The sequence below is a fragment of the Ostrea edulis genome, chromosome 10 (assembly GCF_947568905.1).
Source record: "Ostrea edulis chromosome 10, xbOstEdul1.1, whole genome shotgun sequence".
NCBI classification, from domain to species: Eukaryota; Metazoa; Mollusca; class Bivalvia; order Ostreida; family Ostreidae; genus Ostrea; species Ostrea edulis.
Window position 1 is genome coordinate 48,136,596 of NC_079173.1, and position 16,524 is coordinate 48,153,119.

General features: G+C 35.2%; 1 protein-coding gene across 1 annotated transcript; it reads left to right on the forward strand.

Moving 5' to 3' along the window:
• The first annotated feature begins 1,039 nt into the window (after positions 1-1,039).
• On the forward strand, positions 1,040-1,557 carry LOC125666268 (secernin-1-like). The gene has a single exon (XM_048899474.2). It carries the CDS (start codon positions 1,074-1,076, stop codon positions 1,506-1,508), a length of 435 nt encoding a protein of 144 aa, XP_048755431.2. The 5' UTR covers positions 1,040-1,073; the 3' UTR covers positions 1,509-1,557.
• Positions 1,558-16,524: the final 14,967 nt, after the last annotated feature.

Consider the following 16,524-nt stretch of genomic DNA (forward strand, 5'->3'; position numbering starts at 1 on the left):
ATACTGATATAGGATTCTGTAAATGTTGTGATGTACAACGCTTTTCTTTAAATTAGATTTACAGTATTTATTTGTTTTTACGTCTCGCAGAGAATTGTTCACTCATATTGAAAATGTAGGTGAAGTACCACAAATTTAACCCCATGCTTAGGGCTGTAACCGTGAGGGATCGTAATCCTGCCATGCATGCTTAGCGCTTAGGGCTGTAACAGTGAGGGTTCCTTATCGTGCCATGCATGCTTAGCGCTTAGCGCTGTAACAGTGAGGGTTCGTTATCGTGCCATGCATGCTTAGTGCTTAAATATGTAACAGTCAGGGTTCCTTATCATTACATGCATGCTTAGCGCGTAGGGCTGTAACAGTGAGGATTCCTTATCGTGCCATTCATACTTAGCGCTTAGAGATGTAACAGTGAGGGTTCCTTATCGTGTCATGCATGCCTAGCGCTTAGGGATGTAACAGTGAGGGTTCGTTATCGTGTCATGCATGCTTAGTGTTTAAGGCTGTAACAGTGAGGGTTCGTTATCGTGCCATGCATGCCTAGCGCTTAGGGCTGTAACAGTCAGGGTTCCTTATCGTGTCAACGCCTGTCGCAACACTTACGTTTTTAAGGTCATATCTAAAAGACTCGTTGTTCTCACTTTTAAACGCCGTGCGTTTAGCGAAGGAGCAATCACAGCCCATTTTAAAGTCTTAAGTTTGACGTGGCCATGGCACGAGCGGGGCTCGAACTAACAACCTCCCGATTGCGAAGCGACCGCTCTACCACTGAGTTACCGTGACTGGTTTCACATGTAGTATTTCAAAAGTGCAATTGTAAAACGCACCGTGCTGGTCTATCAAACATTTTCAATATTTAAATAGGAGTTGATGTTTGGTGACATATCTTCACTATGCGTTTGATCAGCTTACCATAAAATAAATGAAGAGTTCTATATTCTCATGCTCATATTGTAAAACGTATACGGTACCAATTTTGATGCACCATATATAATCACTAACTGCAACACGGTTCTTTATATGCATGATTGAATTGTGAGGACTTACTTTCTTTTCTAGATTCGTTTTCTGTCATGAACATGTTTGACATTCTGAGAAATAAAGGAATCAACATGAATAGTCAGCTGATCACAACCGGAAGTCACATGTCGGTATTGTCGTTTGTCGGACTTCCGGACTGCCATTGGATGACAGGCACACCAGACCCACGTTTATCCGTCTTCAAACCTTTCATATTTTCTGATAGCGCTCACATAGGTGATATTACATACTCTCTTTCCAGTGACAACAAACGCCATGTTCTGTTCAAATATCACGAAAAAGCACGAAATTTGATGTCGGGCGAATGTCACAGTGGCACAGAGTTACTTCAGTTGATGAGGAACTTGGAGGAGACATGCGTCACAGAAATGGAAGAATTTTGTCAGAAATTTTCTCCAGAAAATATGTCAGACGTAGAAGAACTCTTTAAGGATATCTGTGAATCAGAGGTCAAATTTTACTTCTGACCTCTGACCTTTATAGAAATGGAATAACAGTATCTACATCCCAATTCGCGCTGTGTTAATTGGATATTTCATTTTATGAACTTGAAATGAAGTTCTCAGAATAAGCAAGTGTAAACTTTCGTCGTGAACTTGAAAACAATGCTTGATTTTGCGTTTATCAACATGAATTGTGTTCGTTGGCTTCGATCATGTAATTATTTGTTTTAAACGATTAAAACAAAAACGTACTTAGAGATCTTCGATGAGATGTTGATGTTTACAGGAAATCAGGAACACGATGAAGGGGAATTACGAGCTTGAATTATCACAGGAATGCCTTAAAACTGCTATCTTCTAGCTCAGTTGAAATGTATCAAGTTGTTAATGGAATTGATCAACTACCAAGTAAAAGCCACTAAAATAGCAAAGTTTGCCATGAATGTGTCAAAATACTGTGTCACATGTAACTAATTGTAGAGATTGCTGTGTGTTTATATGAAGCTTTGGAATAAAGGGCTTTGTTAACTGTTATATGATGCACGTGTTGAATCAAGTCAAGATCTTCACAACCACTGTAATGTGTAATGTCACAACCACTGTAACGTGTAATGTCACAACCACTGTAAAGTGTAATGTCACAGCCACTGTAACGTGTAATGTCACAACCACTGTAACGTGTAATGTCACAACCACTGTAACGTGTAATGTCACAACTACTGTAAAGTGTAATGTCACCGCTGATTTCAAGTCGCCGCTGAGACAAGTTTGAATGTCCATTCATAACTAACTATGGAGATTGCTGTGTGTTAATATGAAGCTTTGGAATAAAGAGCTTTGTTAACTGTTATAAGATACACATGTAACTAATTGTGGAGAGTACTGTGTGTTAATATGAAGCTTTGGAATAAAGAGCTTTGTTAACTGTTATATGATGCACGTGTTGAAGCAAGTCAGAATCTTCACAACCACTGTAACGTGTAATGTCAAAACTACTGTAACGTGTAATGTCACAACTACTGTAACGTGTAATGTCACAACCACTGTGACGTGTAATGTCACAGCCACTGTAACGTGTAATGTCACAACCACTGTAACGTGTAATGTCACAGCCACTGTAACGTGTAATGTCACAACCACTGTAACGTGTAATGTCACAGCCACTGTAACGTGTAATGTCACAACCACTGTAACGTGTAATGTCACAACCACTGTAACGTGTAATGTCACAACTACTTTCCTAGTCGTGATTTCTACATAATAGATAATACTGTCACTAATAACAATACTGTCGATAATTGTAACTTCTACACAATAGATAACACTGCCACTGACTGCAACTTCTAAACAGTCTGATTGATTGTTTGATCTATTTCATTTTCAATAAAATACTTGAAAGTACATGTACATTGTATAATCAGAATACACTAATAAACGTTAAACAGACAAATGCATGAAAACATGCATACATTTATACGGGCAGTGTCCTTTTAAAGGAAATTTATCGTTAATAATTTGGTTAATAAAATTTTGAAATGCTATAAAAATTTCATATAATATGGGTCATAAACACGTAATTTTGATTAAGACATACACATAAACATTTTTATTTTCAAAGTGTCAAAAAGAAAACTGTTGGTTTAATATATTTGTGTAATAAACCATGGCACAAAGCTGTTTGTATAGCGATTTGTCCTGCATTTCGATAGAGGATATTTTGATAAGTTTCGTAGATGGTATTTGTTTTCCTGCAGTTTCAGGAGACTATCGTGCATGCGATGTGATGGATTTTCCATTTCACTGAAAAGTTTTAGATATAAATCTTTCCTTCTGGTAGCAAAATTTTCAAAATTGGTATTTTCCACTGCATTTTTATAGGAGTCACATAGTATTACAATTTTTAAAGTCCTCTTTTGGATTGATTCTATTTGGTTACGCGGGTAAGTTAAGGCAGGTTACGAAAATTTTTAATGGGATAAAATCCGCGAAACAATGTGACGTCATAATTGAAATAAGTATATCACTAAGTATATATTAAATTCCGATTTTATTTTTTATTTAAGTTTTATTTATGCATAAAATAAACCATGCAGCTACTAAGATCCAACGAAATTCCAAATGCTATACTGTTGTTGTGTAATCTTGTGTCTGATCGATATGAAAGTAAACTGATGACGTCATGCTATATATCGAGTGACGTTGACACATGCAAGGAATTTGTTTATGTGTGCCATGCAAATATCGACAAAATGTGGAGTATTTGAAATATATGACATGGGATATATGGAATATGTATGTGAAGCGCTGAGAATTTATTGATATTGAAAAGGTATGTTGATATCATTCATTGACAATTTTGTTTAACGGAGAAAACATTCCATTTAGCATGTCAATCCGATTTTCCGCGTGTGACTTAAGGTCATGTGTAAGAATTATTCAGAAAAATGAAGCTTTATATCCTATTGTTTTGGGTGTAGTCCATTTATTAATATTACAAAACTAAAGACATTTTTCAAGTACTACAACATATATACTCCTCCTGTACTTTCACTTCGCATGTTTACTTAAGATGCCAAGGGTCATATGACGTCATTTGACCAGATTATACACGACGCAAATAAATGATCATAAATCTACACGGCGCACAGCCAGTTGTACATGAATGCAAGGTGAAGATAACGAACAGTGATCAATCTCATAACTCTCACAAGCAATACAAATTAGATAGTTGGGCAAACACGGACCCCTGGACACACCAGAGGTGGGATCATGTGCCTAGGAGGAGTAAACATCCCCTGTTGACCGGTCACACCCGCCGTGAGCCCCATATCCTGATCAGGTAAACGGAGTTATCCGCAGTCAAAATCATTGTGCCAAGAACGGCTTAACAATCGGTATGAAACACGTCAGACAGCATTTGACCCAATGCGAGGTTGTATTGACGAACTAGATCGTTATAACGACCATAGCATTTGCGAAATGCTGACTTCAATCGAGACTGTTGAAATCCCTGTACCATCAACGTGTTTGTCAGTAGCTTACCTCGATTTAAAAACTGACTATACCCAGAACAAGCTCTTGCATATCGAATCAGTTGAGATATATAAACACCATATGCAGGTGATAATGGAATATTGCTACATAAATGTGGGAAGTTGACGATGGAGAAGCTGAAATCATCCCGTTTGTCATACAGTTGAGTTGTTAGTTTGCCGTTAATGTCTACTTTCAATAAAATATCCAAGTATGAAGCAGAAGTGGACGACTCTGTGGTGTCCTTTATTTCGAGCGCACAGGGATATATCAAATCGACATATAAATGAAAGCTATCATTGTTAATAGACAAAACGTCATCGATATATCTAAAAGTCGAATTGAAGGTCACAGCGAGAGATTTTTTCTTCTCACGTAGAAGTTTTTGAATAAATTCTGCTTCATATGAATATAAAAACAGGTCAGCTAACAAAGGAGCACAATTCGTGCCCATGGGAATTCTAACAGACTGTTGGAAGACCTGATCAATTAAAACATGACATAATAGAAATGTATAAGTTTCACAGAATCGAGTATTCACTGTCCAAATTGCATCATCCGCTTGTAAATGGCCCGCAAGATGAAAACCTACCCCTGTACATTGTTTATTTGTGCTTTTTTTTTCGAGTTCATTGTATTGTTCAAGAATATTTCAAGATTTGAACAGTGATTTCTAGATAAAGTCTTGTCCAAAGCTTTCAAATAATCTTATGGTATCACAATACATTTATTGTCCTCTTACCGCCGTCCAGTTTTATCTTTGATATGCATATAAACACGCTATCTAATTAGTATTCAAACGCAGCACTGATATAGAACATTGATCCAAAATTAGATACTGGAAAGGGAAGTAACACGGCGGGAAAATTACAATTTATTTAGTAAATGTATCCATGATACATGTACGCAGGACAACCAATGTATTTTAACCAAAAAACATTACTCCAGTTTTAATCGTTTAACTCTCTCTCTCTCTCTCTCTCTCTCTCTATATATATATATATATATATATATATATATATATATATATATATATATTGTTTATTCGCCAATCAAGGTTCCTTGGGAAATGGGGGGGGGGGGGCATGTACAGCAATGAAAATAATAAAAAAAAAACAATCATTCAGAATTACTAATACTATCAGAGTTCACACTTCTGTACTACACATATATATAATTACATATGAAATAGTGATTGCAGACAATATTTAAATTAACAACATGATATATATCATAAAATAACCCAGCTGCCTCAAACATCAGTTTCTGAGACAGCGGATAAGTGTGTTGTGTGAATACATATGCAATTGTAATCAAATCAGTATAATTATAGTTTAGTAAGTATAATGTACAAGTATAAAGCACATGTTCATGCAGGATTCAGTTGTTCTGAATGTTTTATGCTAATGCAGAGAGTTTAGAATAGAATGATTATACAAATGAAAACAATTGTATAGAGTGTTCAGTAAAGAAGGTATGAATTGTTGACTTGATTAGAGGGGGCACCAAGGGACAGTGCCTGTTAACAGTCTGGTAATAAGTTTATTGTACCGGACTGTTGGTCTTGTCCTCCCAGTAACCAAGACAGTTATATTTAACAACTACGCCGGTATGTTAAGGCATGTCATGCTTCATTTATGCACGTAAACTGCATAATTTTTTAAAATTTGTCTTACATAGCGAGAGGGAGCTACTAACTCTTAAAAACTATTTTGGTTGTTTACATGAGAACATTTTGTATCATAACAACATGACAAACATGTGCTTCCGTATGACATCATTGCATGACTGTTATAAATAGATCATGGAGGTACCTTAATAGAAAATTTAAAAGTAACACATTATCCCAAGATTCAAATATTGGTCTAACTGGCGATAATGACGGTAAAATACCCTTAGTATATCAGAATTACTGATAGAATCCTACCACTTTCAATAAGAAATAATTATTGAACATTTAAACACGAAATCATCTAGTTAATATTTTACATTTTGCATGATGCTATATAGTTTTCTTTAAAAGTTTTCTTAACAGACGATTCTATCAGTAATTGCCGTGTACATTAGTTTATGACCTTTCAAACAGTGTATAAAAAGTCTCTAAAAGTATGCGGGCTAATGTGCTACTTTTGCAGTTTTATTTCAGTCTGTGATAGAGAAAAATCGGATCGACATGCTAAATGGAATGTTTTCTCCGTTAAACAAAGTTGTCAATGAATGATATCAACATACCTTCTTAATATCAATAAATTCTCAGCGTTTCACATATATATTCCATGTATCCCATGTCATATATTTCAAATACTCTACATTTTGTCGATATTTGCATGGCACACATAAACAAATTCCTTGAATGTGTCAACGTCACTCGATGTATAGTCATGACATCATCGGTTTACTTTCATATCGATCAGACAGAAATTACACAACAGCAGTATAGCATTTCAAATTTCGTTGGATGTTAGTAGCTGCATGGTTTATTTTATGCATAAATAAAACTTAAATAAAAAATAAATCGGAATTTAATTTATACTTAGTGATATAATTATTTCAATTATGACGTTACATTGTTTCGCGGATTTTATCCCAGTAAAAATTTTCATAATCTGCCTTAACGTACCCGCGTAATTTCAGAAACATGTCAAACTCTAGTTTGTATTCAAACATTGTACGTTTTTAACGACATAATAATAACGAAGCTGATCAATGATTTGTTTACAATCAGATTGTTGAAATTCCAATCTTAAACATCATGAATGAATGACAGTCTGATTACCCCCCCCCCCCCCCCCCCTTTTCCCCTATCGTAGTCAGGGACCATTAGAAGGGAGCTGGTTTTAATCAGAGTACACACATAAATATACATGCACTATCTATCCTCGAAAAAATTCCTTCAATGTGAATGTGTTAAACAAACAAGTGTGTAATATATGTATTACATATATTCTAAAATATTTCTTCGCTTTGGTATGAATACAACACACTCGTATCTATATATTTTTTTTGAAAATTTAATCTGATGCAAAGAAGTATGCATTCAATTTCACAGCGATCGGTACGGTGTTAAATTATCTGCATTACCTCGAACACATCATACGTGATGGTCATTAGTACAGCAAGTTCTTATATTTCTGAGGTTAATAAAAGATCGAACTCAGTGCGTAATTTGTAACTGACGATTCGCGGTGTAAATCATGCGCTGATCCAGGAATATAGTCTCGGGTGTCAATCCCTGCATTGGGGGGTCTAAACAAAGGTACAAACATGCAGTATATACTAAATAGATGTAGAATATATACAAAAATATGATATAATATATGTATGTTTTCATGAAACACTGTTGAAGGGTGGTTGTCTATATCTGGACCCATGCTGCTCTTGCAATGAAACACAGTTTAGGGAAGGGGATAATTTAATTTGATAGTTTTGAAAGCGATGAAAATATCATGGAGTTATTACTTTTCAAATTGAGTTGGTTTGGGTAGGAGTCTGGACCCATGCATCATCTGCTCTTGCAATGAAACATACATAATGAGGGGTTGGGGGCATCTGCATCTTGTTCTACAATGAATATTTGTATTATATCACTGTGTATATAAAACAATCCGTGGGAATACTTAACGACTCGAGTTGGATCTCTTTTAGAAATAGTTTAAGGTGACAACTTGAAAATCAAAATTGCTTTCAACAAAATATGTATGTAGAATTCAGCCATCATACAAGCTACCGGAAGACCAGAAGTGACACATACTCCTCCACTACTTTGAGAGGGGGTATATTTTTCCATTTTTAAGAAATATTCTTAATTCATCATTGAAAATAAAGATAAGTGGCTGCAGTGTGTAAAATATCTAGTTCACCAAATGAGTGCCAATCTTTTTACTTCATATGACACCCACCCTCCATCCCTTCACTCTCAAATACTTTTTATCATTTGACCATGAAAATGTGGAAAGATTAAAATTTGAAGTACTCAGTCAATGCAAAGTAATTCAAAGTGAATTTCAATTAAGTTTCAAAACTATTTCTCACTTTGTTTTGTGTTTAGATTAGATGCTTTTTCAGCATTCATTTTCTTCATATTAAAACTTGACAGTTTACTAAAGTTCATAAGCACAAATGTAGATGATAATTCACATCACTGAATGGAATTAGTGGATATCCTGGTTTGACCACTATGTACAGTGTAGTAACCAGCTGATGGAGGTAAATAGTATCCACTGGAGTCAATATGGCTGCCATCTGTGGGTACTAAATGGAAAAAAGAAGAAAGTTGCCAGTCAAAAATATTTAAAACACAATACTGTAGGTCTAAGTGTTCAAGTTCAAGTCTTCAGGGATATATAAAATCGACATATGAATGAAAGCTATTATTGTTAATAGACAAAACGTCGTCCATATATCTAAATGTCGAATTGAAGGCCACAGTGAGAGATTTTTCTTCTCGTGTAGAAGTTTTTGAATAAATTCTGCTTCATATGAATATAGAAACAGGTCAGCTAACAAAGGAGCACAATTCGCCCCATGGGAATTCCAACAGACTGTTGGGAGACCTGATCACCGAAGACCACGAAGATATTGTCGATGAGGAACTCTAGCATATTTTTATTTCAACTTCAGAATACTTGTGCGTGGAATCAGAGTGGTGTTTAACAAAGTATATTTTTGAATGACTAATCACTAGATATGAATATTTCCGTTTTCCGTTTTTGTTGAATGTCTATGATGCCAAAAAGCCTAGTATTTAATCTATCGTGAGGAATGGTCATGTATAGTGTTGAAAGTCATAGGTTTTAATGTTATTGATTTGGGAAAAAATCTGCGATTTCAAGTTTACTAAAAATTCTTTAGAATATTTTAGACTCCACATTTAATTAACACCATTTCTGGCATATGTAGTTGCACAGTAAGTTTGAAGTTTCTCCTTCACAACTGTTAATATTTTCGTGAAGAGCAAAGATATGGGCTTGGTAGAGCACTTATTGGATCCAGCAATGTATCTTTGTTTGTAAGGGTTTTTATGTCGTTTAGGAATCCAATATAGGTACGGTAACTCATATTCATTCGACCCATTGACAGGGATGTCTCATATTATAAATACATATGCCGCAAACATTCAATTTACTAAAGAAGGGTATCAAATACACATAAAAAAAATGTGGGCAATCAGAATGCATTCAAAGTCTTTTATTTTTCTTCCATTTTTTCAAACTGTAATGTAAGCGAAAATATCCCAAGTTTATTTTTTTCCTAGTATGTCACTTGATAAAATGAAATGTGACTGTAAATCTAGAGCATCAAAATTAATGTAGTTACATGTGCATTTGTTGAAGATATTACCACAGGCACCCGATGCACTGATGCCCCCCCCCCCTTCCCCCTTTTTTGAAAATATTTTTTTCCAGTGATCAATCTGAAATGTGCTGATTCCCTGTCTAACTCATTTCTCTTTCGATTTAAGTATTGTAATCGTTTCACACTTTTTGTAAGCTTTAGAGATTGGCCTTGTTCGGGTATAAAAAAGAGCACACATTTTGTAATAAATTATAGGCTGCTAATGTTATACATGCAATACTAAATTATATATAGAGTTTGACGTCATATGTACATGCCATATATATATATATATATATATATATATATATATATATATATATATCCAAATTGTGTTTTTAAAAAAAATCACAGTGTCCGGTATAAAATATTAAAAGAAATAGAATAAACAGTGCACAAAGTTAAAAATTTAACGCAAGCGCTTTCATTTTATAATCCTCAGGCGTTACATTTTAAAATTAAAATATTAAAATGTAACGCCTGAGGATTATAAAATGAAAGCGCTTGCGTTAAATTTTTAACTTTGTGTACTGTTTATTCTATTTCTTTTAATATATATATATATATATATATATATATATATATATATATATATATACGTTTTTACAAATATGCATATGAACTGTTAGTATTTAGTTTGCCATCATTATCCATATCTCATATTGTGGAACATGTTTGTATGCCTACATGCTTGGTGAATCAATAAATAAATTAAATCATACCGGTAGAAGCTTACAAAAAGCGTGAAAGGATTACATGAGTCGAAAGAAGGATGAGATAGGCAGGGAATCTACTTATTTCAGAAAAATTATAACAAGAAAAAAAAATCAAAAGAAAGAGTGGGGGCGGGGGTAAGTACATGTAATATCCATACTTCAGGTACCTGTGGATTTTACTGCGTAGATACCTGCCTGTGCTCATGTAAATCATGTTTATATAAACAAACAAGAATTTGTACCATTTGAGCATCAGTTCTCTAACATTTAGGCCTATTTTGCGTGTGTACACCTAATATGCTACACATCGGCTACGTGTGATGTGTGTAGTATGTAAACAAAGAACATCAAACTATGTATATACTACCTTTAACGTATTGATTCAATGTATAAAGCACAGTAAATTTTGTCTACTTTCATTGTTGACAACCTTGGTTTCAGGTATTCATACATCATTATTTCAAATACAAGAATTTACCTTGATTTTTCCGATTTCAAAGTTGTACAGCTGACATCTTCTGAACGTGGTCTTTGCCATGTGCCTAGTAAGCGCACGTTAGACGCTGATTCCAACCATACGACAAACTTCATCGGAGTTTTCTCATCATAATGCCTTGTGATGTGTTGTCAAATCTGGGAAATTTGACTTACTTTAAGTGTAGAATAAAGGCAATATTCCGATATATTTTTATATGATCCTAAAAATAGAGTTAGTGTATGTGTATCCAAATATGGATTGATCAAGGCGGAACAACTGTCATGACGTATCAGCTCATAATGATCTCATAATCATACCGAGTTCATTCGTTACCTTAAGTGCCCTGCTTCCTCTGTCACACACTGAAATAAAACTGCAAAAGTAGCACATTAGGTCGCATACTTTTAAAGACTTTTTATACACCGTGTGAAAGGTCATAAACTAATGTACACGGCAATTACTAATAGAATCGTCTGTTAAGAAAACTTTTAAAGAAAACTGCATAGCATCAGTGCAAAATGTAAAACATGGGTTAGATGGTTTCGTGTTTAAATGTTCAATAATTATTTCTTATTGAAAGTGGTAGGATTATATCAGTAATTCTGATATACTATGGGTATTTTGCCGTCATTATCGTCAGTTAGACCAATATTTAAATCTTGGGATAATGTGTTACTTTTACATTTTCTATTCAGGTACCTCCATGATCTATTTATAACAGTCATGCAATGACGTCATACGGAAGCGCATGTTTGTCATGTTGTTATGATACACAATGTTTTCATATAAACCAAAATAGTTTTTAAGAGTTAATAGCTCCCTCTCTCTGTTTAAGACAGATTTTAAAAAGTATGCAGTTTACGTGCATAAATGAAGCATGACCTGTCTTAACATACCGGCGTACATTGGGAAGTCGTAAGTCCTGTCGACCGGTGTGGTCACGCATATTCACAAATTCGTCTTGTGAGTGATTTGTAAACCTTTATAAAGTCACTCTCAGATAATCTTAAATATTTGAGTTGTCGTAGGTAAAATATGAGTATCGATGTCTTTTCAGTTACATAATTCACGTGTGAACACCATATGAGATCTTCACTAATAATAACACCAAGTAATTTACTATCAGACACTCGTTCTAGTTATGTTCCATTCTTAGAAAGATTTGCCACTTCAGGGTCTTTGCCAAAAGATACGATTATTTCTTTGGTTTTGGATGCATTTATGTTCAGTTGGTTTACAGCAGACTATTCCATGATTAATTTGATGGAGGATTTCATCTGAGAATTTTACCTTTTTCGTAAAATTTCAACGAAGGTGTGTCGTCCAAAAACTCAACATTTGGTATATTTGTTTGGAGATTCGCCATCATATGGATAAATAGCTCTGGCCCTCTGATGGTACTCCTCTAATCCGATTTTTCATTTCCGATCAAAAACACTGTCACTAACCATGACTTATATCACTATCGCCATCTTTATCACTGTCCGTAACAGTGACCTTTACTCTAGGTCCATTTAACGTGATGCCAATGTGTGGGTTTTGATTTGTAAAGATGCAATTCAGTTGCCCATTTCTATGTAAGGTGAAGATAACGAACGGTGATCAATCTCATAACTTCTACAAGCACTACAAAATAGATAGTTGGGCAAACACGGACCCCTGAACACCAGAGGTGGGATCAGGTGCCTAGGAGGAGTAAGCATCCCCTATTGACCGGGCACACCCATTGTGAGCCCTATATCCTATATCCTATATGTCGCAAGAATCGGTGTAAATTTTGAAATGATACGTTTGAAAACTGTAACCTTTGATCATCTTAAGGAAAATTGCGAATGTTTATCAAATGTTCGCTGCCTATTTTTTTTTTTACGTATAAAATTGTATAAAGTACAAAGTATTTTGCGCCTTAATTTCAAAATTATAACTTTAACTTTAACCCTAGTGTCATAACCTGAATTAGGAGATATTTAGCATACTTGCCTTTGCAGAAATTATAAAATTGAAAGGTATTAAGTGTAGCAGTAAATTTTTCCAATGACAAACCCAACCGTGTGGAATTTCTTTTAAAAGCCAAAAGTAATCAATTGTATTTGCATTGACCTTTTTTAAGGGGGTGGTGATGTTGACTTCATGATTTCTTAATTGTCTAGAATTATTGAGAAGTAAAAACTGCAAAGCCCTAAATCGTAAGCAGTGAGGAGCTGGGGGAGGGGGGGGGGGGTCAGTCTACTCTACATAGGTTCAATTCATCCGTTCAAGCTTATATTCTTACCATTCAATACTGCTATAAAAAGTGAGACGGACCAATCAGGCAACATACTTTTCTTTGCATCTGAAAATAACTACATGTAAGTTTACTTGTAGATTTAACGGAAAATAGACTTGGTAAAAATGGTGAAGGGGATACCCCCCTTAATTGTTAAGTGCCTGATTTTTCATGAAAATGAATGTTTTGTGTGCCAGTTAAAGAGTTTTCAATATCTAGTAAAGTAAATATCCAGTGGGTGTAGGTCGCTTGAACATAAGAATGAAGTGCATTGTTTTGACTGAACTTTTTTTTTTTCATGTGCAATCCTCTAAAAATTTCAACAGTCTTGCTTCAAGTCTGGAGGTGGCAAATTTTAGAGAATTTATAATGATTTCATTAATAATAATGTTATAATGGAATATTTAGATAGCGCCGTCTACAGTAAATATCGTTATATACGCTTGGTGTTAAGTACGCGTTTTTCCACGTCCAGGATTATTCGTGGGGAAAAAACGTGTTAACTGAATAAAATACATATCAAATAGCTATACGGCTGACCGCGTAATTGATTGTATCTTGTTTAATGTCTCGCTCGAGAATTTTTCATTCATATGGAGACGTCACCAAGACCGGTGAAGGGTTTCAAATTTAGGCCTATGTTCGGCGCTTACCGCCATTGAAAAGTGAGGGTACTTTAGCTTGCCAGACTTACTGTGACACGGGACATCCGTTTATAAGGTCATCTCCGAGGACCCGTGATATTCACACCTGATGCCGAGCGTTTGGCGATGGAACTGTCACTACCTGTTTTAACGACATAGGTCTGTCGAATCCCGGCCTTCCACATGCGGGGCGAACGCTATAACTTCTCGGACAACGCGGCGGTGACCACGTAATTGGTGTAAATTTCCTCACGCGTAAATTAACCACTTTTACAGTATGATCAAATATTATTCTAGGTGCTTTACAAACACGCAGAAATATTTAAAAAAGAAACTTTATATGATATGCATCATTCATCAACAAAATCAGAAACCAAACAGATAATTATAGCTACCCTTAAAAAGTGGAACGTGTTAAAATATTTGATTTAGTCGTAATAATGTTGATAAAATATATGCCAGCACTTCTTAACAGGTGCATTAAAATGAAAACACGAAAATATATATTCCGAATTACAGGTAAGCCAGTCTATAAAAGTGTGTTCAAATGCTTTTTTAAACAGTAGATGGATTTGGAGTTTTGAATATACACAGGAAGGCCGTTCCATAAACCTGCTACAGCAAAACTGATTTTTATCTCACCATAGCGCTTAAAGCTGACAAGAATTAATAAATACCATAAAATTCTCTGTGTCTGTGATATCTCCCCACTTAACCGCCATGTTAGATGAATGTTTTATTGTTAGATATATCAGGTTTCACATTGTATAGAAAGGGACGAGTTTTCGAACGCTTAACTTCACATTAGTGTGTTCGATTTACCTGTGCGGGTAGCTTCGACAGCTAACACGGATATCTCTGATGTGCACAGGAAGGCCGTTCCATAAACTTGTCGCAGGAAAACTGAAATCACTTTCAACATAGGTATTAGTACGTATTCGTGGTAGTGAAAGTCACAAGTTTCCTTCAGAGCGGAGTGTTGTTCCTGTATGGTTATAAGGTCCTGAAGATGAGCAGGAACAATTCCGTCTAATGATGAGTACGTAATAGTTAGCTGTAGTTAGGTCGAATATTGTCTGACATGGTTATACTAATATATAGACCGTTCTTGTACAAATGTTCACTACGGACTATGGAATACTCCATTTAACTGATCATAAAAGATGGATGACGGAGAGTGTGACAAGTCAACAGGAGACGCTAACCCCTTCTAGAAACCTGATTACACCTCTGTTTTGATCCCAACTCTGGTCTCTCCAGGGGTCTATGTTTCCTGTTTTCGATTCAGCATTGGTTATAAGATTTATCATTGGGTCAAATGCTGTCTGACTTGTTTCATACGGATTGTTAGGCCGTTCTTGGCATACTGAATTTGACTATGAATTACTCCGTTTACCGGATCAGGATATAGGGCTCACGGCGGGTGTGACTGGTTGACGGGGGTGCTTACTCCTCCAAGGCACCTGATTCCACTTCTGGTGCGTTCAGGGGTCCTTGTTTGCTCAACTATATACTTTATATTGCTTATAGGAGTTATGAAATTGATCACTGTTATTTTCACCTTTCATGAAAAAATTCACATTTTCATGAGATTCATTACTGCTTCCCATCTTTACCTTTTCTTCATCAGAGAACGGCTAGTTACACATTTTGACATTCAGGACATGAGCTAATAGAATGCTTATAATTCTTTATTCAAAATAAAAGTATTCCTGGAATCAATCAATGTCATATAGATGATAAAAAGATTTACTCTTAAAGACAACAATTCGCATTTATGTATAAGTAATTCAAGAAGACCTTAAATTACAAAAGGGACGTTTATTGCGATAGAACAATGGACAGTGAAAATAATTAACAGTGATCAATATTGTGAATCCTCTAAAGAGTATAAAAATAAAAAAGGCAAACACTGACTTTGGAAACACCAGAGGTAGATTCGGGTGTCTAGGAGTAGTAGACATTTCCTGTTGACAAGATTTATGAATCCCGTAGAGATTTGGTTTAGATTAGTTCCTCGGTAAACTTTGTTTGTCGTAAGAGTTATAAAACACGATTTAATGCGGCAGACCGAATAATCCGATATCCTGTGTAACAGCAGGTGTGGCACGATAAAGGTTCCCCTGCTTAAAAGCCGCAAACACTGAGTATAGGCCTAAATTTTACAGCCCTTCATTGGCAATGATAACGTCTCCATATAAGTGAAAAATTCGTAAAGCAACATGCATATAGAACCAACCAACCAACCAAGGCAGAGTAGCATTATTAAGTGTTCTTTTAATCCCAGTGTAACTTTTTATCATGAATGATAACACTGATGACTGGTGAAATGATACTACTGACCAGATGTGTTGATTGAATGATGACATAAATATAGATTTCATTGCACATACAATTTTATTAAGGAAATAGATTTCATTTTATCTACATCGTCAATTTCGAAAACGGTGTACATCTAGATTGTATGGTACTTTCACATCACATTGTCTATATCAAATACATTGATTATGTGGAGATTGTATCATATATATATATATATATATATATATATATATATATATATATATAT

Excerpts from the sequence above, each read along its gene's own strand:
- LOC125666268 (XM_048899474.2), top strand. The coding sequence starts at position 1,074 with ATGAACATGTTTGACATTCTGAGAAATAAAGGAATCAACATGAATAGT.